The sequence below is a fragment of the Nelumbo nucifera genome, chromosome 1 (assembly GCF_055504915.1).
Source record: "Nelumbo nucifera cultivar China Antique chromosome 1, China Antique-T2T, whole genome shotgun sequence".
NCBI lineage: Eukaryota > Viridiplantae > Streptophyta > Magnoliopsida > Proteales > Nelumbonaceae > Nelumbo > Nelumbo nucifera.
The window spans coordinates 9567221-9588752 of NC_142649.1; the positions used below are offsets into that span (position 1 = coordinate 9567221).

The window sequence follows — 21532 nt, forward strand, 5'->3', positions numbered from 1 at the left end:
GGCTTTCATGTCTGGCATAATGAGCTATGTGACAAGTTGGGCATGATTGATATATACGGCCCAACTTGAGGGGGAGTTTTGTTAGTACATTATTTTCTGTTTTTTATTATTAGGTAGTGCCGCAGGGGTGTTCTTGTATTTTCTTCTCTTTTATTGTTATGCTATCAGATAACTGTATAAGATTGGGGCGCTGCCAGCCCAAATTTTTTTGCTCTCCAAACATTCTCCTCTTTTCTTCCCTCTCTCTCTCTCTCTCCTCTCTTTCATCTCTCATTCTTTACAGGTTCTAAGTGAAAACAGTTCAGAACAATACTCAATATTCTTGTCTCCCTGTTGTATACCAAGGAACTTCTGAAACACCTTATATATATTTGGGTAATATTACCTGACCCCGAATACATCTTCTTCAGATGACCTGATGATCCTAAACTTTCTCCATGGTGTCAAGGAGGATAAGAATACTACTTATTTTGGGTACCATATTATTCCATAACCAAGTTCTGTTTTGTGCATCTTCTTGTATTCACTCTGAATAGTTGGATGTATCAGATTTAGGTATGTCTTCAATCAAATACCTGGATTTTTTCCTTTTGCCATTGCGCAAACAGTACCCGGTAGCAGATTTGATCAAAGGAAAGAGAAAAGTGTGCACAGTTGAAGGAGAAAGAAGAAAGCCTGACTGCCAATTAGGTCAAAAGGATTATCCCCAGGTCAGCAGTAGGTGTTTTATATTAAATCAAGCCAATTACAATAATAACCCTAATTAATGAAAATACATAGAATGACTAAACTATCCTTGTGTTAACTTATAACAATAAAGTCATATATATATAGATTGCAGCTTCTATTACCACGACAAGACCCCCCTTTCAGTTAGTGTTATGAATCTTCATTCTTCTTCATATAAAAGATCTTTATTAAAAAAAATGAGAGAGAAAGATAAGGTCCTTCTTCCTCTTCTTCCTCCTCATTCCCCTCCTCTTAAGGAGGCTTACACCTCCAAGTAGTGGGATGCCTCGCGTCACACCTCCACATTTTAAAACATTGCCATTATCATATGTCACCATCTGACTAGCATACCCAGCAGTCCTTTTATTCAACAATCTGCACATCTCTACAATATGCCCCTTACGCCTACAATGAGAATAGAAACAAACTCCATACAAATCACAGAAATATCCAATGGTAGGAGAAAAGAAGAGAGAGAAGACCAAAAGAGGAGGATCAGCACTCTGATACCATGTAAAAACAGTACTGGTAGCAGATTTGATCAAAGGAAAGCAAAAAGATAAGGAAAAAAGAGTGTGCAGTCCAAGGAGAAAGAAGAAAATACATATTAAATCAAGCCAGGTCAGAAGTAGGTATTTTATATTAAACCAAGCCAATTACAATAATAATCCTGATTAATTAAAATACATAGAGTGGCTAAACTACCCTTATTTTAAGTTATAATAATAAAAACACTAATACTCATGTTTAAGCAATCAAATACACTTAAACACTGAAAGACAATCTATGTTCTGGGCTCATTTGTAAGTAGTGGGTGTTTTTCTTTTGGGTTTCTTTTTCTGCCCACAACTTCTTGTTGTATATGGTTTTTTAATCTAATCAATAAATAAATTGTGTTGCTGATAAAAAAACACTTAAACACTCAAACGCTTGGCATAAAAAATACTTAAACTGACTTTTCTTATTGGGCATAGTTTCCTCAATTCTTCTTAACGGATGCCATCTGAACAGGGAAGAAATTTGATGATAGTGTAAAAGATGATACCTTGATATCCATCCTAAAACACCCATGTTACAAACCAATTTCACAAACAATTAATGCAGACAGCAGTGCAATATCTGGACAGTCACAAACGGTATGTCTGAAGAATATAAGTTCTATCTCACTCATTGTGTAGGGAGGGAGATCAACCTTTCTCTGATATCATGTGCTGAGATAATCTGACCTGAAAACAGAAGTAAAAAGTAAGAGAATGAAGAAAAAAACAATTTATAAAGAGGAGAAGAGGGAAATTCTAAGAAAGAAGAAAGGGGGGATTGTGTGAGAGCAGAAAAAAATGTCTCCCCAATGCGTCTCACTACTTATATATTGAGTAGTTTACTTAAGTACATGAACTACACTAAGAAGTGAAAGACTCCCTTATTTAGTAAAAACTTTATTAGAAAACTGAACTGTCTTCTAGGAGTTATCTAAAACATACTTTATCATCCATTCTAGTGTTACAGGAACTGTAGTAATGGATTAAGTGTATTGTTAGACACACTTAGGATTCCGATACTCCTCTAATTCTTAAGGGGCACTTATGCTTCTGCATATTGCAGATTCAGAACCTTAGTTATTCTTTTAGGTTGTTAGAGTTGTTCCATTTTTCCTTTACCTATGGATTATCAGACTATTTTTGCAGTCGATTGGATTTATTCTTGTACTGATTGCATACTATCATTATTGTTCACATAGACTTATTTCTAGAAAAATGCTGAACTGGTTTTACCTTCAGAGAATATTTTGGTACATTGAACTACCTTTGCCTTTTGATTTGTTTTTATACAGAATGTACTACATTGGCATATTGTAGATTCACAATCTTTCCCCTTGGAAATACCATCATATCCAAAATTGTGGAATGGTGCATATTCTACTTCTGAGCGATACACTATGGATGATGCAGCTGAAATTGTACGGTGAGGGTCTTCCTTCTTGTATATATTGTTTGGCACCTTGTAGTGTTCCTTATTCATATTCCCTTCTGATATCTTGATCACTAGTTCTGCAGTTATGCTCAAAGAAGAGGAGTCAATGTTTTGGCTGAAATTGATGTACCAGGGCATGCTCTCTCATGGTAGTTCTAATCTTAGCTTTTTTTTTTATTTTAAATTATTAATGGTCATTTAACACATATATTTGATATTATATTTTCTGTCCATTTTAAATTATGGATGTTGGTTTCAAGTTTACCACATGTATCTTTATTTTTTTTCAGAAGGTAAAAGAAAGGGATGTTCTACTTATCATATAATCCCAGAAGTGTTGTAGGATGGTCAATGTAGAACTAATATAGATTTTGAGTTCTAGTTACCAGTTTAATATTAACAAAGTAAATGAAGGAAAATGGGAAAAATACATGGAAGTGTAAAAAAGAAACAGAATTTTTATAAGGTTGTTTTGATACTGATATGGTTTTGGATACTTGTAGTTTTTAGGTAAATTGTATACCAGAGCCTTTGTCCAGCTATGTCCTTGCTATATCCAATGTTTTAAAATGCGGAGGCGTGATGTGAGGTGTTCCACTACCTAGAGGTGTAAGCCTCCCGAACACAAGGAGGTGTAAGCCTCCTTAAGAGGAGGGGGGATGAGGAGGAAGAAGAAGAAAATTCTCAATTTTGTTTATTTTTAAGAAAAATCTTTTATAATAAGAAAAATGAAGATGCATAACACTAGTTAAAAATAAATAAAAATCTTTATTTTTAATATAAAATCTTTTATATTAAGAAAAATCCCACTTTCTTTCCCCTTTTCTTCCCTTCCCTTTCCTCTTCTTTTCTATCTTTTTCTCTTCTTTTTTTCCTTCTCTTTCTTTCTTTTTCTTACCTTTCCCTTTCTTTTCCTTTCCTTTTTTTTTCTTTTTTCATTATTTTTTCTTTTTTTTTCTGTCCTTTTACATGAGGTGTGCATGAAGCGCATGCACACCTCATGGAAAAAGCATATGAAGTGTACACCTCTTGCACCTTAGGCATACGCCTCAGAGGTGTCAGCGCCTCTGGCATACACCTCAAGGCGTTTTGGGGGCATGTGGCCTAGAGGCATGCCTCCAAGCGTACACCTCCCACACCTTTTAAAATACTGACTATATTTGGTGGGTAGCAGATAATGCTTGTGCCGTTGTTGTTGGTTTATTCTCTTTTTTTGGATCAATGAATGAAGCAAGGAATTTTATTTCTTATGTAGCCTGCAAAAGGTAATTTTAAAAGTTTTAGAGGTCTTAGGCAAGAAGATCCCATTTCCCCCCTCCTATTCCTCATTTTCATGGAAAGGCTGAGTAAGATGATTGATAGAGCTGTGGAAGGTGGCTGCCTAGAAGGATTTCAAATAGCTAACAATGGGGTAGAAATTCCCCTACTTCAATTTGCGGATGATACACTATTTTTCTGCAGTGCTAAGGCAGAACAAGCAATCCTTTTGAGGTACATTCTATTCTGGTTCAAAGTGGTATCAGGGCTAAAGATCAATTTGGCAAAGAGTGAGATGATGGCTGTTGGCGGTGGTTTCAAACTTGCAATCCTTGGCAGACTTGTTGGGGTGTAAGGTAGGTGCTCTTCCTTGTTTCTATTTGGGGCTGCCTTTGGGGGCTAACTGCACTTCTAAAAGTATCTGCTCTTCGGTGGTGAGATAATGACTTGTAAGGCAAGGTACTTGTCTAAAGGGGGTAAGCTAACTCTTCTAAGGAGTGTGTTGGCCAGTTTCCCTGTTTATTATATGTCTTTGTTTCCAATTCCCTTAGAGATAGCTTTGAAGTTGGAGAGAATTATGAGAGACTTCCTTTGGGTGGGTTGGAAAGACTCTAAGGCCTTGTTTATTTGTAACAGTGCAGCTTACCTGGGTAAGTGCAATTACCTAGGTAAATGTTTCCTGGGTAACATTTACCTGGGTAAGTTACTTACCCATGTTCTTCTGATTTTCTGGATTCCCAGGTAAATAATAAAATGACATTTCTACCCACAAAAGTAAGCATTAAAATGGGCAAAATGGTCCCATCATGTTTTGTAAAAGTTTCTCCCAGGTGGGAAAGTTACTTACCCACCTGGGAGATGGGTAAGTTTTACCTAGGAAAGTAGGAGTAACTTTACTGTGGGGCCCATTGCTTAATGGGAAAAAGAACATGGGAAAGTTAGTTAATGGGAAAAAGTTACCCATTGACCAACTTTCCCATGCATATTTACCTGCAAACAAACGGGGCCTAAAAAGATCCACTTGGCCAATTGGGACCAGATTTGCAAGCCCTTCAAAGACGGTGGTCTGGGAATCAGAAAATTGAAACACTTCAATCTAGCTCTTCTTGGTAAATGATTCTGGAGGTTCCTAAAAGAGCCCAATGAGCTTTGGAGGCAAGTTATAGCGCAGAAGTATGGTATTCACGCTAATGGATGGGATGCAGCTGAGTCTACCCTCTCTTACGGTTGTGGGGTGTGGAAGGGGATCTATAAGGCCTATCCTCATTTTATGAAAGGAATTAAGTGTAAGGATGGGAATGGTGCAAGGCCGAATTTTTGGCATGACAGCTGGTGCTCAGATTGCCCTTTGAAAGATTTGTTTCCAGAATTATTTCTCTTGGCTGCTGATAAGGATGTCAAGGTAGCTGAGTGCTGTAGTGCTTCAGGTGATTCTCTTGTCTAGACTCCCTCTTTCTGGAGAGACTTTAATGATTGGGAGGTTCCTCAGGTGGCAGAGATGTTTGCAAAGCTGCAAGACATAAGGTTAAACCCCCATGCCCCAGATCAGCGCTGTTGGCGTTGGTCCAAATCTGAATTGTTCTCAGTGAAGTCCTTTTTCTCTAGCATGGAGCCTGCCAATCCAGACGCTTTCCCTAGTTATCTAGTTTGGGGTGGTCTGGTCCCCTCTAAAGTGAAGTTTTTTACATGGATAGTGGTTGGAGATAAGTGCTTGACAAAGACTCTGCTGATTCAAAAAGGGATGGTGCTTCCAGATGCCTCTTGTGTCTTGTGTGGTGAGGGAGAAGAGACTTCCAGTCACCTGTTTCTCCACTGTGAATTCTCTTCAAGAATCTGGAGTCACTTTGTTAAGGCCATTCACTATTCTTTTTGCATGCCTAACTCTATCAAGTCTCTTCTTGAGAGCTGGAAAGTTGAAGGTTTGAGCAAAAAGGGTAGGATCTTGTGGAACACAATTTCTTTGTCACTCCTGTTGTCCATTTGGAGGGAGAGAAATTCTTTTCTGGTAATGTAACCAGCAACCATTCTTCTCTAGGAATCCAATGAACCACCTTTAAATTTATGAAAATGTTAACTTCTTGTTCCTTATTCTTAAAGATTCTAGCATTTCTCACTCCATACGCTCCATATGGTTGCTGCTCTCATACACCAGGACATGATTTGTCATCTTTTTGATTGTAGGGGGATCATATTAGATCTAAAAATTCTCATTCTTTAAGCATAGAATGCACATAAGCAAGGTTTCAGCTGACATGAGAGCAGAATTCAGTAGAATTGTGGGTTCTGTTGTCATTATGGACAATAATTTAAAGCAAAACCCAAATTGTGGATTCAGAGCTGTGAGTCGAGATTCTAGTGAGAGTACCATTATTTCTACAACTTTTTTTAGTTTGATTGGGTGATTATGTGATCACATGCTACAGTCAATTGGCTTCTTAGAACCTGATGCTTTAACGTTTGCAAATTTTTTATGGTTCTTTACCTCAATATACCTGAAGGCGCTCTTTTAATTGCATTTGGATATTTACCATGATATATTTGTCTTGGTTTGTACCATATAATCTGCTTGGATTGCACATGCCATAACATCACAAAATGTTTAGGTGACCCCTTCATCTTCAGAATCCATACATGCAAAGCACACTAGGGTGTTTGGAAACTTCTTATTCATGTTATTGGGTCTTCAACTATTTTAGAATACAAGAAATTCCCTTTGATACCTCTGAACTAAAACATCCTCAGAAACTAACAATTTTCATTTTACAGGGGAAAAGGCTACCCTTCTCTGTGGCCATCACCTGATTGTCAGGAGCCTCTTGATGTCAGTAATGAGTTCACTTTCAGAGTTATAGATGGGATTCTTTCAGGTGATATTGCAATTCTTTTGTGGGAGTCTGTTCCATAAGACTTTGCAGCAAAATAATCAATGTACATTCTGTGTTTCAGATTTCAAAAAAACTTTCAACTTTAGATTTGTTCACTTGGGAGGTGATGAAGTCGACACAGGCAAGTTTGTCATTTTATTTATATATGTTATAGTTTATGCTCACAGTTTTTATTGCCATTATTATTATACTATTAATTATCCATGAAAATGCTTCTCATTTCCTTGCATCTTGTGCAAACAAGAAGCACTTTGTGCATGTTATCTCATTTAAGGATATCTAGGAATCAATGGTTCCTTTTAATCTTCAATGAACTTGTGGTGTTTTTATTGTTCTCTTCAATCAATATACTTTGTCAAGGACAAAATATCTTAATAATAATTATCAAAAAAAGAAAGGGTGAAAGACTTAAACATACCTTGAGTTTTAAAAATGGACTTAAAACATACCTTGTGTTAGTTAGATTTGAGGGAATCAATTGAAATACTCTTTTACCCTTCATTATCCTTCAAATTTTCAAAAAGAACCATAGAGAAAAATACTTGGACGGTTTGGGCTCTCATGTTAGTTGATTGTGAGAGCCTATGATTCTTTCTTGCAATGCCAAGCACCAGAGAGAAATTACTCGGAGAGAGAACATCATTTTGATTCTACTCAGACAATGTTAGTTTGAGCCTTTAACCATTTAATGTCTTATTGGGAGTTTGGCTGTAACTCCTAATGTCTTTCTGGAAATGGCTGACTCCTAATAAGAATCTTATTGAAAATGCCAATCACCTACACCCTTTGTTATTCTGGTTCTTATTCTAATCTGACTCCTAAGACTAACATCTCTTTCTTCCTTGCTTGTGTAGTTGGATTTGGTAATCCCATTTTGCATTTGTTATTCTATTGGCGAAAAGAAATTAAAATGTGAAAAAAAACAGATCCTTTTCTAAAAAAGACAGCAGATTGAATTGTTTTCTTCTAAGTTTTCAATAGTTATATTAGGTTTAATGTTTGAATTGTGGGATACACCATTTGATTTGTTAGTGACATACTAAGGCAAGTACAACGACCCACACCCTTTTTAAGCTGAGACATCACTCAGGTCAAAGACACAGGTTGCAGAAAACAGAGCAAAATGTGGGAGCACTATATCACTTTGAAGTATTTCAAAGGGAAAAATATGGCTTTTAAAAATTTAAATTGGTCACATGTTAACAGTTTTTAACATTTTACCAATGGAGGGTATGCTTCAAGTCCAGTGGGGTCATCCCACAGTGTATATTTAAGTCCATTTGAAGAACTGAGGGTATGCTTAAGTCAATTTTTGAAACTTCAGGGTATCTTTAAGTCTTTTTCCCAAAATATAAAGGAAAACTTAGAACCATGGATTTTACTTGTGTTATGTCATTATGTTGAAATATCATGCTAGACATGTAGAAACCATATTTCGGAACTTGGATCTTAGGTAGCCTGCTTGGTGAATGGTCCAGTTTAATCCTCCCAAGTCGACAAGATGACCTTTGTTATCTCAATGGCATCACACAAATTCAAGAAATTCACACTTAACTGTATCACATTTTAAACTCCACCTTCCATCTTTTTTATTTGAGCTCCAGGCTAAAATGGAAGGGGTGATCCATGAGCAAAATCTGGTCTGCCCACTCCTTAGACCGATTGTTGGTTAAAAAGTTTATTAATTTTCTTTGGTCTTTCTTTATTCATTAGTTATAAGGTTATGAGGATTCACCAATAAATCATATTGTTTTATTGATTTCAGGCTGCTGGGTGATAACTCCTCATGTAAAGAAATGGTAACAATCTTGAAACTCTCTCTTCCCTTTTGCATTTTTATAGTTGCACAGATAGAATTCAAGCTTTCAAATGCTGGTTCAGTGTGTATCCTGCATCACAGGGAAACAGTAATATGCTATAGAAGCTAAAGAGAATAATTTCTCTTTTCGAGAATAGTGAGAAATAAGAGATGATAGAAGAGAAAAGAATAGGGACAAACCAAGAGAACCCTTTAAATAGCAAACTATCTTGATCATAGCCTCCCAATATAGATCTTAGGGCCTTAGTAGAAAAGAAAACAATAATCTGATTTGATAACAGTGAGAAAGAAGAGAGAGAGAGAGTTCTTAGTGAGAAGAGAAGAGAGAGAAGAGATGAGAAGAAGCCAATAATGATCTAGCTGCCCCAATGATTATCTTATATACTCATAAAAAAGATTGATTACAAAGACTATACACCCTTAATAGGACGGCTACTGTTCATAACATAAACACAGCTCAAAAAAAAAAACATAATCTAATGGGCCTTGGGCCCAATAACACTAACTAATGACCCAATAACATTAACTAATGATTATAAACAAGAAAATCACAAGAAACTGTTGAATCTAACTCCCCCTTGAGTTGGGAGTAGATGTCACACATTTCCAACTTGCATAGATCATATTCAAGTTTATTTCTTGTAACTCCTTTTGTGAGAACATTAGCTAGTTGTAAATTAGATGCAACATATGGTAGGCACACTTCTCCAGATGTCACCCTTCCTCTTATGAAATGTCTGTCCACCTCTATATGTTTTGTTCTATCCTGCTGAACTAGATCATAAGCAATGTAAGTTGCTACTTGATTATCACTCTACAACATCATAGGTTCTTCTGCATCAATTCCAATCTCTCCTAATAAGGACCAAACCTAGAAAAGCTTTGAAACACCATGTACTATGGCTCTATATTCAGCTTCTACACTTGACCTGGCTACAAATGGTTGCTTCTTACTCTTCAACGAAATCAGATTACCTCCAACAAAAGTGCACACTCCTGATGTAGATTTCCAGTCGTCTAAGCACCCTACCCAATTAGCATTTGTGTAAGCTTCTAGCTTCAAATGTCCATGGTCAGCAAACAATATCCCTCTGCTTGGATGTCCTTTTCAGATAGGCAAGAATCCTGTCAGTGGCTTTGTAGTGTTGAACTCACGGGACATGCGTGTACTGGTCCACCACACTAACTGCATAGGAGATATCTAGTCTTGTCATGCACAAGTATAACAACTGGCCCACTAATCTCTAATACCTCCCAACATCCTTTACTAGCTCACCGTCTATAGCATTAATTTTGTGATTTTGGTCAATGGGTGTATCAATTGGTTTAACCCCAAGTTTTCATGTCCCCTATAGTAGGTCCAACACATACTTCCTCTAGGAAATGAAGCTCCCATGTTTAGACCTTACCACCTCGATGCCCAGAAAATATTTCAGCTCCCGAGATCCTTAATCTCAAACTCTCGATGTAAGTTTTTCTTCAATGTATCAATCTCACTTAGGTCATTTCTTGTGACTACAATGTCGTCCACATATACTATTGAAAGCTGAACCACTGTAGTTGAAGTAGCAGAGAAGAGGAGAAGAAGAAGAGATGCTGAAAATGTCGAACTGTCCTAGCCAGTCGACCAGTTCTTTATTTATAGATGAATATAGTACAAGGTACAAGAAATTACTGGGATGCCCCTGATTAGTGATGGGACACCCAGATGACTTAAATCATTAAACAGGATTAGGCCCATTAACATAAGCCCAGTTACAAGATAAGTTAAACATAAGAATGGGCTAATAAGAACTCTTATCAGCCGAACATCACTCTAACATTCTAACACTCCCCCTCAAGCTAAGCATAGATATCAATCATGTTTAGCTTGCCAAGTATGTCCCTGAACTTCGTTGATGCCAGCCCTTTAGTTAATACATCTGCAATCTGCATCTCTGATGGAGTATAAGGCACACAGAGTTCTCCTGAAATAATTCTCTCTCTGACAAAGTGTCGATCAATTTCAATATGTTTTGTCCTGTCATGCTGCACAGGATTGTTGGCAATGTTGATAGCAGCTTTATTATCACAATACAGCTTGAGAGGACCCTCTGTCTTGATACCAAGCTCATTAAGGAGAGTCCTGAGCCATAAGAGTTCAGCAACCCCGTGTGCCATAGCCCGGTATTCTGCTTCTGCACTTGATCTAGCCACAACATTCTGCTTCTTACTACGCCATGTGACTAGGTTTCCTCCCAAGAATGTACAGTATCCTGAGGTTGATTTTCTGTCTCCAACAGACCCAGCCCAATCAGCATCAGTGTAGGCTTCAATTTCAAGTCTGCTGTTTTTTCTGAATAAAATTCCTTTCCCTGGGCAAGTCTTCAAGTATCTGAGGATTCTTTCCACTGCTCTCATATGAGGGGTCTTTGGTGAGTGCATGAATTGACTGACAACATGCACCGCATAGGCAATGTCTGGCCGAGTAAGGGATAAGTATATCAGTTTTCCTACCAACTTTTGGTACCTTTCCTTATCACAGTATTCTTCACCCATTGATTCTTGTAATCCATGGCTTGGTTCTATTGGAGTGTCTGCTGGCCTACACCCCATCATGCCTGTTTCCTCTAGGAGATCTAGCACATACTTTCTTTGACATATGTAGATTCCTTCTCTTGATCTAGCAACTTCAATTCCAAGAAAGTATCTCAGATTTCCCAGGTCTTTGATCTCAAACTCTGAAGCTAAGAACTCCTTCAGCCTCTTCATCTCTCTCACATCATTTCCAGTAATCACCATATCATCCACATACACAATGAGTGCTGTAAGTTTGTCATCCTGTCTCCTTGTAAACAATGTATGATCTGCACTGCTCTGAGTGTACCCTACTTTCTTCATGGCCAAACAAAGTCTCTCAAACCATGCCCGGGGAGATTGCTTCAAACCATATAATGCTTTCCTTAGTTTACATACCTTCTTTCCAACATCATATCCAGGTGGGGGTTCCATGAATACCTCTTCATGAAGATCACCATTTAGGAAGGCATTCTTCACATCCAGCTGATGAAGTTCCCAAGAGAATTTTGCTGCTAGTGACAGTAGAACCCTGATTGTGTTGAGCTTTGCTACTGGGGCAAAGGTTTCCTTGTAGTCAATTCCTTCCTTTTGTGTAAACCCCTTTGCCACGAGTCTGGCCTTGTACCTCTCAACTGACCCATCTTCCCTGTGCTTTACTGTGAATACCCACTTGCACCCAACAGTGCCTTTCCCTTCTGGCAGGTCCACCAATTCCCATGTCCTTGCTTTCATTAGGGCTTTCATCTCCTCATTCATGGCTTCTTTCCACCTTGGATCAGATGCCGCCTCTGAATACCTGGAAGGGACACATACAGAGGAAAGAGCAGACACAAAGGAACGATAGGCAGGGGATAAGTGTGAGTAAAAAACATAATCGGCTATGGGATGCCGAGTGGTACAAGAACGAACAGGTTTACGGAGAGCAATAGGAAGATCCAAATCTGAATTGAGTGAATCAGAATTACCTTGGATTGCAGAGACAGATTGATCTGAGTTCAACTGGTTGCAATCATGAGGTTGAGGGGCCTTCTTCCTTCTACTGTATGTAAGTATCTCTTTCTCTTGTTTACTGGAACCTTCAGAAGTATCAGCCGAATCTGGAGAAGCAACTGGCACAGTGGAAGTCTCACTAGGTTGACCCGGAATGTTATAGCTAGTAGTAGTGGAAGGTGCTGAAATGGGAACAAAAAGGAAGGGAGAATGAGAATCCTCTTCCAACCCACTACTCTCCCCCTGAAGAGGATTCTGAGAAGACTCGAAATAGGGTTGAAACTCAAAAAAGACTACATCCCTGGTGACATATTTTTTCTTGGAGACAGGATCATAACACTTATACCCCTTCTGCGTAGGAGAGTACCCCAAAAATATTCCCTTTGTAGCCTTAGGATCCAGCTTGGTCTTCTTTGGATCTTTCACATGTATGAAGCATGTACAACCAAAAACCCGCGGGGGAAGAGGAAATTCTGGAAGAGTGGGACACAAAACAGAGAAAGGGGTCTTCATACCCAGTACCTTAGATGGCATCCGATTTATCAGGTATGATGCAGTGAGAACAGCTTGAGACCAATATTGCTTGGGCACATTGTGCTGGAAAAGAAGGGCTCGAGCTGTCTCCAATAGATGTCTGTTCTTGCGCTCAGCGACCCCATTTTGCTGAGGGGTGTAAGCACACGATGATTGATGTAACATGCCTGCATCTTCCATGAATGAGTTCAGGGATCTTTCAAAGTATTCAGCTGCATTGTCTGAACGGAATTGCTTGATCTTTTTATCAAATTGTGTTTCAACCATCTTGCAAAACATCATAGTTATCCGGGGAACTTCTTCACGTCCTTTCAATAGATAAATCCAAGTGCACCGAGAATAATGGTCAATAAAACTGATGAAGTAACGGAAGCCATCAATGGAAACAATGGGTGAAGGACCCCAAACATCAGAATGAACCAAGTCAAAAGGGGCTTGAATTTCATTACTAGAAATTGGATACATTGATCTACATTGTTTTGACATTTGACACACATCACAAATTAAACTTTGACTCGAAATGCCCTTACATAATTCGGGAAACAACATTGCTAAGGAAGAAAAGGACAAATGACCTAGCCTAGCATGCCACAAGTGCAGCCTAGCTATTGACTCCACACTCTCCGGACTAGTAGTAGAAGCTTGCATGGCTGAGCTGACATCTTCATCAAAGTAGTAGAGGCCCCCATACTCATGACCACTCCCAATCGTTCTCCTCGTCAATCTGTCCTGGAAGACACAATGAGAAGGAAAGAAAGTTATACTGCAGTTCAAGTTTTTTGTAAGCTTTGAAACAGACAACAGATTTGAGGTAAGACTAGGAACATGTAGGACTGATTTAAGAGAGAGATCCTTGCTTAGGTCAACCACCCCCTTTCCAGAGATGGTGGAGAGGGACCCATCAGCTACTCTCATCTTATCCTGGCCAGACAACAAATGATATGTGGAGAATAAGGAGGACATATGTGTCATATGGTCAGTGGCTCCGGAATCAATCACCCAAGAGGTAGAATTAATGGAACTAGATGCACTAAATGCAGAGGCTGTACCTGATTTGGCAAGAGAGGTGGAAGCTAAAGAATTGTTCTTCAGACGGGCTAATGCCCGACTGAGAATCTCTACCTCACTAGCTGTGAAGCCCAAAGTACTTGGTCCAGAGGAGTCGGCAGCCTGCCTTGCGGTGGAAGATGACACTGTCTGAATACTCTGTGAGTTGTCACTACTGTTGTTGGTGGCAAGATTCCCACTTGCTGTGTGGCCCTTCTGTTGCCTTTTGTCCTTTCTCAGAGCAGCTGGCTTCAGATGAGGGTACAGGACCCAACATTTCTCCTTTGTGTGTTTCTCACCACCACAATGTGTACACTTGAGGGACTTCTTGTCTGAAAATCTATTCCCCTTAGTGGAGACTAAGGCTGAATGCTCTCCAGGTTGTTCTGTTGATTGTGTCTGGGAGTCAACTTGCATCTCCTTTCTCCTTACTTCTTCATTCCTCACCAGGTAGTAGACATGGTGAAGCTCAGGTAATTCATCTCTCCCTAGAATCTGTGACCTTATACCTTCATATACAGGGTCAAGACCCGCCAGAAACTTGAAGGCTCTGCCCTCCTCAATCTGCTTATCATGCCTCCCCTTATCATTAGCATTTTCCCAATCCAAAATCAAATGGTGGTCAAGCTCTTCCCAGAGGCCTTCCAGTGTTGCAAAGTAGGTTGCCACGGACATGTCTCCTTGCCTTAGGGCTGCAATGTCTTGGTTCAGCCTGTAGATTCTAGCATTGTTCTTTTTCTGGCCATATGTCTTAGATACTTTCTCCCAAATTTTAGCAGCTGTGGGGAAGTGATGAACAGTTCTGGCCACCCTAGGAGTCATAGAGGCCAGCAACCAAGACATGACTGTGGCATTTTCCTTACGCCACACGGTGTATTCAGGACTGCCAATTTCTGGTTGTTTCTTGTCTCCATCCAAATAGCCAGTGAGGTCACGAGAGGTAATAAACAGTCTTGCTGAGACAGACCACTCTCTAAAGTTATATTCATCCAATAGCACACTTGTAATCTGCAAGCTATGCAGATTAGGGTTCTCCAGGTTTGAAGACCTTATAAGAGGTCTGTTATCTTTAGAAGAAACTTCACTGGATAGTGATGACATCCTGACTTCGGTCAAGGAGTTGTTTACAGTACTGTTGGTGGTTCTGGTTAGGGCTGGCCGAAGTAGTCACAGAGTTCACAGTGCTGATAGCACGCAGGATAGGCTTCACTTGGACTAAACCAGTTCGGGTACAGCAGCAAGAAAAAAATTCTGTAACTGAACCAGTTCACAGAGCTGGAGTAGGGCTGGTAACCGACCTGGAAATGATCAGTAACTGAAGTCGCCACAGTCTTGTAAAGGTTTTTTCTGAACCAGTTCTGATGCAGGTTCTGTTACAGCAGCTAAAAGTGTTCTGGGCTAGTAACCGACCTGTGCTATGTAGACTCCACTTTGCACTTCGAGTACTGCTACTGTAAAGGGAGTTTCCCTCCTTACAGACAACACTAGGACTGCTGAAATCAGTCCTCAACTAGGTCTGTCCTATACAGACCTCTTCTTAGCAGCCGAATAGCTGCTAACTACTAGAAACTAGTAGGACTCCAGCTTCAGGGTCTTACCTCCCTTGCGCCCTACAACCAAGGGAAACCCTAGGTCGAACCTTGTGTTGTTCTCCTGCAACCCTAGGGTTTCACAGCAGCAACCCAGATAAAAAAAAGGTGAACTACAGCAAGAAAGATGAGATGGCGTCAGCAGTAACCAGGAAAGTGCTCAATGCTCTGATACCATGAAAGCTGAACCACTGTAGTTGAAGTAGCAGAGAAGAGGAGAAGAAGAAGAGATGCTGAAAATGTCGAACTGTCCTAGCCAGTCGACCAGTTCTTTATTTATAGATGAATATAGTACAAGGTACAAGAAATTACTGGGATGCCCCTGATTAGTGATGGGACACCCAGATGACTTAAATCATTAAACAGGATTAGGCCCATTAACATAAGCCCAGTTACAAGATAAGTTAAACATAAGAATGGGCTAATAAGAACTCTTATCAGCCGAACATCACTCTAACATTCTAACAACTATCAACATTGACACCAATGATCCCCTTCTCTTCACAAACAAAATATGATCTAATTGGGTTTGAGTATAACCAAACATAATTAGTGCACTCACCAAGATCTGGTGACTACTTCAAACCATATAATGACTTCTTCAATCTGCATACCTTTCCTTTGAATATATCACTATAAAAAGCAGTCAAAAAGTCCATGCACACTTCCTCCTCCTACAAATCTCCATTAAAAAAGAGCATTCTTCACATCAAGTTGGAAGAGGGGCCAAGAGTAGGCAACTGAGGCCTGCTAGAGATAAGAGGATCTGAATTGAACTCATCTTGGCTACCGATGCAAAAGTCTCCAAGTAGTATACCCCATAAGTTTGAGCGTACTCTTTTGCAACCAGCCTTGTCTTGTACCTTTCTATGCTTCTATCGGTCCTGTACTTTACAGTATAAACCCATCTGCAACCGTCTCCTTCCCATCAAGTAGATCTACAATTTCCCATGTACGATTTTTAATCAAGGCCGTTAATCAAGAAGACCGCTATGAGAACTACATCACCCCAAAACCAAACTGGAACTGTGGATCTCACCATCATACTTCTTGTCAATTCCACAATGTTTGTTATTCCTTTTTTGCTACACCATTCTGTTGTGGAGTATATGTATGGTTGCTCTGATGAACTACTCCATGCTCTAATAAATATGATGCCAAGTTTTTCTCAAAGTGTTCTCTAGCATTATTTGATTTGAACACCTTCACTCGTACTCCAAACTGCATCAACACCATTCGATGGAACTATTGTATCAAAGATGATACTTCATCACGAGATCTCATCAAGTATACCCAAGAATAGAATAATTGTAGCCACCCATAGAAGGAACATGATATGATCCCCAAACATCAGTATGAATAATGTCAAAAAACCAAAGAACATCGTACTCCAATGAATATCTACAACCTTCAAACTCCAAACTAGACAACTTAGCAAACTCAAACAGTTTTGGAAACAAAATAATGCAAAGACCCAAAAGACAAATGCCCTTATCGATTATGCCAAAGCATAATCTAACCCACCAACTCTAACTCATTACTCATGTTGTTGACATAATGGCTCTGATGGCTGGGAAGAACATCGAGAAGGTAGACTCCATTCACCTCACAACCACTCCCAATCATACTCTTTGACTTCAGATCCTGCAAAACACAATGACCAGGAGAAAAAATTACTGAACAATTCAAAATTTGTGTCAAACTGCTCACAGACAAAAATGTTAGTACTCTAATCTAGGAATGTGGAGTACAAAAGGCAGGGTAATGGTATCAGTTATTTTAACAGACCCCTTCCCAACAATGGGAACATGGGAGACGTCAACTGTGGAGACTATTTCTACCAGAGCAAAGGTAGTATGAGGAAAAGATGGTGGGAATATTGGCCATATGTTTTAAGGCTCCTAAGTCTATAATCCAAGGAGGCCCCCCCCCCTTACCTGTAGTGGAGGCATAATTTGTAGTGGCATATGAACTACCTATATGTGCAAATGATCTAGAATGATTAGTTCCTTGGCCACTTGCACCTTGTTGTCCACTCTGTGAAGAGGTCCAGATAAATCACCAGTCACTGCCATATTCGCATTCCCTTTCTTGTTCTTGAGCTAACTTGGTATAAGGTGTGGGTGTAGCTTCCAATAGGTATCTCTGTTATGCTTAGGCTTCTTACAATAGTCATAGATCAAGTCCTTCTTGTCCTCCTTCCTAGCATGACGACCACCCTTATTCCCACCTGTCTTAGGTTTCACTATACTAGCCATAGTCGATTGCTCAAGGTTTAAGTTTCTCATCATCACATTCCTCTTACTCTCTTCTCTAGACAGAAAAGCATATGCTTGAGAGAGAGTTACACTATCACGAGAGAGAACATGTTGTCGTGCAATGTCATACTCTAGGTTGAGTCTTGCTAAAAACTCAAAACACTATTCTTCTCTTCCAAGTTTTGATAAGTGGTTGTATCTTTACTACTCTCCCAAACCACAAGGTTTTGAGGATTGAAAAATAAACTGCAACAAATTTATCTCCCTACGTAGTAGCAAGCACCTAATTCTTCAACTGCTAGGCTCTAGCAATATTCTCAATCTATGAGTAAGTCTTTGCAATTCCATCCCAGATCTTCTTAGTTGTGTTAGCCCATAAAAATTTTTGCTTATATGGGGTAACATAGAATTGCACAGCCAAGTCATTACCATGTAATTCTCCTGTACCCATCGAGAAGAGTTAGTCTTAGGTTTTTTCTCTTCACCGGCAACATACCTTGATTTTCAAAAGCACCAATAGCCATTTTTGCTGTTTGGGACCACTCCAAGTAGTATGTACCATCCAACTTAATTGTAGTTATGGTTCCTACCCCAAAAGGTTCATTAGAACCTACACCACCTAGCCCCATTTGACCTGTGAACTTGCATTCAACTCCACTACCCTCCATAATTCCCAAAATAGCTGCTTAGAGAATCAATTGTAGATGAAGAAAAATAAATTTACCCCATTTAGAGGCCTCAACCCCCTTTCCTTTTCTCCAAGGGAGTAGGTAGAATCAAGAGAAAAGGATGCCGCTCTCTCCAGATACCTCAAAAAACTAAGAATTTGAACTGCCCTCTTCAGAAATTGCCAAGAAATCCAAAAAATGCAGAGTGCCCCTTCCTAGGTCAAAATTGAAGAGTCCTACTGCAATCAAGACTCTTCCTCCAGTTCTTCCTGGTTTTGATGATCAGCCCAAGATCTGACACAAAGGTTCTAGATCCACCAAAAGATCCAAGAATTGGGCACTTTTTAAGTCTTCAATCAGCTCTCTAACTCACCATGTAGTTGGCTGATCTAGGGCTGCATTATGAAGACTCAAAAAATCCCAAAAAACTGCTCTGATACGAAGTAGAAAAGAAAAAACAATAATCTGATTTGATAACAGAGAGAAAGAAGAGAGAAGAGAGAATTCTTAGTGAGAAGAAAAGAGAGAGAAGAAGAGATTGGGAGAAGCCAATAATGATGTGGCTACCCCATTCATTATCTTATATACTCATAGAAAAGATTGATCACAAAGACTAATATGCCCTTAATAGGGCGGCTACTGTTCATAACATAAAAACAGCTCAAAAAAAAACAACATAAATGAATGGGCCCTAGATCATAATACCATGGATATTATGCTCTTGACTTATCTTCTTCCTTGTGTTTACGTCATGGAAAACATAATACCAAGGGAAGAATGTTAAAAAAAAAACAATTGAGAGGCTTACTTAATTTTCTTATAGACATTAAATGGAAAGGAAACTTAGGGACATATATCACCGAGGATAGGGACAATGAAGGTTGAAGAGAAACATCACCTAAACCACAAACTAAAGTTTTAGTACCATCAACTACTGTAACTAACTATGAGGAAGAGGACTGTGACAGGGAAGTAGGCACACCTAGTAACCCTCTCATATGATCAAAAGCTCTAGAATGTAAGTCAAGGAATGGGACAACTAGGATTAAAATGTCAATGTCGGTGGAAATATTGGTCATCCAAATATAGGAAGCATGCCGGAATGTTGGAAACATTGTATGGATTGTAAAAATTGCAAACATGGTAGAAATGCTGTGAAAAATGCAAAATTATATATTTCTATTTTTATATAATGAAATGATAAAAAGATGCATACCTTTAAAATTATAGTGTTCCAAACCATCATAACCACATGATAGAGTGAGTTCAAGAAAAATTTAAACTCATAGAAAGTGCAAATAATTCTAACAGGCCAAATTTAAATTCAGTAGTCTTCTATGCTCTTACCACCCTGCTGAAGATGAAAGTACTCCTGCATCTGATAAACTGTTCTCCTTGCTTGAATACAGCCTTTGAGCATGTTCCTAGGTTTCTATGAGCATTTTGTTACATTCACTCATCATACCCTATGCTGCCAGTTAATGGTCTCTCATCCTTCAAGGACTTAAGCTTCTCTTTATCCATAAAGAAGACTTCCACAGACTTGACCCAATGTATGTAATTCTCCCCATTTAATTTTATGGAAGTTAGTTGCAGAAACTAGGGTTTCAAGTGAGAGAAAGAAAGAAGGGAAGAAAAGAAGAAGAGGAAGAAGAAGTTCATTGTTCGCACCCTCAAAAGTTCACTTTATAATTGAAAATTAATAATTACAAGAAGGCCCCTATATGGGTGCCCAAATACAAAGAGAGTATAAGAAAGGAGAAAATGACCAAAAACACCCCTATCTAACCATTCTCAACACTTCCCCTCAAGTTGAGCATATATGTCAATCATGCCCATCTTGGCAAGGTTCTTAGCAAACTTTGGATGGTGAGCACCTTTAGTAAGGCAATCAGCTAGTTGGTCTTCTGACCTTACAAAAGGAAGGCAAATCTCTCTGCTAGCAATTCTTTCTCTAATAAAGTGTTTATTCACCTCAATATGCTTTGTACGATCATGTTGGACAAGATTGTGAGCAATATTTATGGCTGCTTGATTGTCACAATATAGTCTCATTGGAATATCTACTTGGATACCCATCTTAGTCAATAAGGTCTTCAACCAGAGTAGTTCAGACACTCCATGAGCCATTGCCCTGTATTTTGCCTCAACACTAGACCGAGCAACCACAGATTGTTTCTTACTTCTCCAGGAAACCACATTGCCTCCAACTAAGGCACAATAATCGGATGTAGATCTTCTATCATCGACGGACCCTGCCCAATCAGCATCTATGCAAGCTTCAATCTTTAGATGGTCGTGGTTGGAATATAACATCCCTTTGCCATGCCATCCTTTCAGGTAGGCTAAAATTATGTTAGTTGCCTGCATATGTGATGTCTTGGGTTCATGCATATATTGGCTAACCACTCCAAAAGCATAGGAAATGCCAAGTCTAGTCAAACAAAGATACAGAAGACGTCCTACCAATCTCTGATATACCCCCTATCTGGAATGTTTCGACTACTGCTACAGTAGTCCGAACAGGAAGAGGAGAAGAAGAAGAAGAAAAATAAGAAGAAGAAGAAGAAGAAGAAGAGAAGAAGAAGAAGGGTCAGTCGAAAATCTGATGGTTAACCCCTCCAGTCGACCCCCTTAATCTATATTAGATTCTAATAATGTTTACAAAGATAGAAATGCCCTTACTTAAGTGTGGGGCAGAGTAACTCTAATAACACTGCCACATAAGCAAGTTACTTAATAAACAGAAGAAGACTAAACTACCCCTATTCCGCACATCTTAACACTCCCCCTCAAGCTGGAGAATATATGTCATATAATCCCAGCTTGTTACATAAATAGTTCACTTTCCCTGAGCTTAGAGCTTTTGTAAACAAATCTGCTCACTGGCCATTGGAGCCCACATGTTCTGTATTTATCTCTCCGGCAAGAACCTTCTCTCTCACAAAGTGGCAATCAACCACTATGTGCTTTGTTCTCTCATGAAAGATAGGATTGGATGAGATATGGAGTGCAACTTGGTTGTCACAGTACAATTTCATAGGTTTATCCATGTGAAACCCAATTTCTTGTAGGAGATTCCTCAGCCACACTAATTCACAGGTAGTGTGAGCCATGGCCCTATATTCGGCTTCAGCACTGCTTCTGGCTACAACCGTTTGCTTTTTACTCTTCCATGTCACAAGATTTCCTCCCAGAAATGTGCAATAGCCTATAGTAGATCTTC

The 21532-nt window shown here is 39.3% G+C and overlaps 1 protein-coding gene across 5 annotated transcripts in view; it reads left to right on the forward strand.

Annotated features, from left to right (window-relative positions):
- The window catches only part of LOC104612173 (beta-hexosaminidase 3-like), a 59618-nt gene that overhangs the window by 14105 nt on the left and 23981 nt on the right, over window positions 1–21532 (forward strand). For all 5 annotated transcript variants that reach the window (XM_088887002.1, XM_010279496.3, XM_088887011.1 and 2 more), the window contains exons 7-11: window positions 2561–2691; window positions 2784–2849; window positions 6724–6824; window positions 6904–6963; window positions 8608–8641. In XM_088887002.1, coding sequence (XP_088743128.1) covers window positions 2561–2691; window positions 2784–2849; window positions 6724–6824; window positions 6904–6963; window positions 8608–8641 — 392 coding nt within the window. The remainder of the gene's footprint in view (window positions 1–2560; window positions 2692–2783; window positions 2850–6723; window positions 6825–6903; window positions 6964–8607; window positions 8642–21532) is intronic.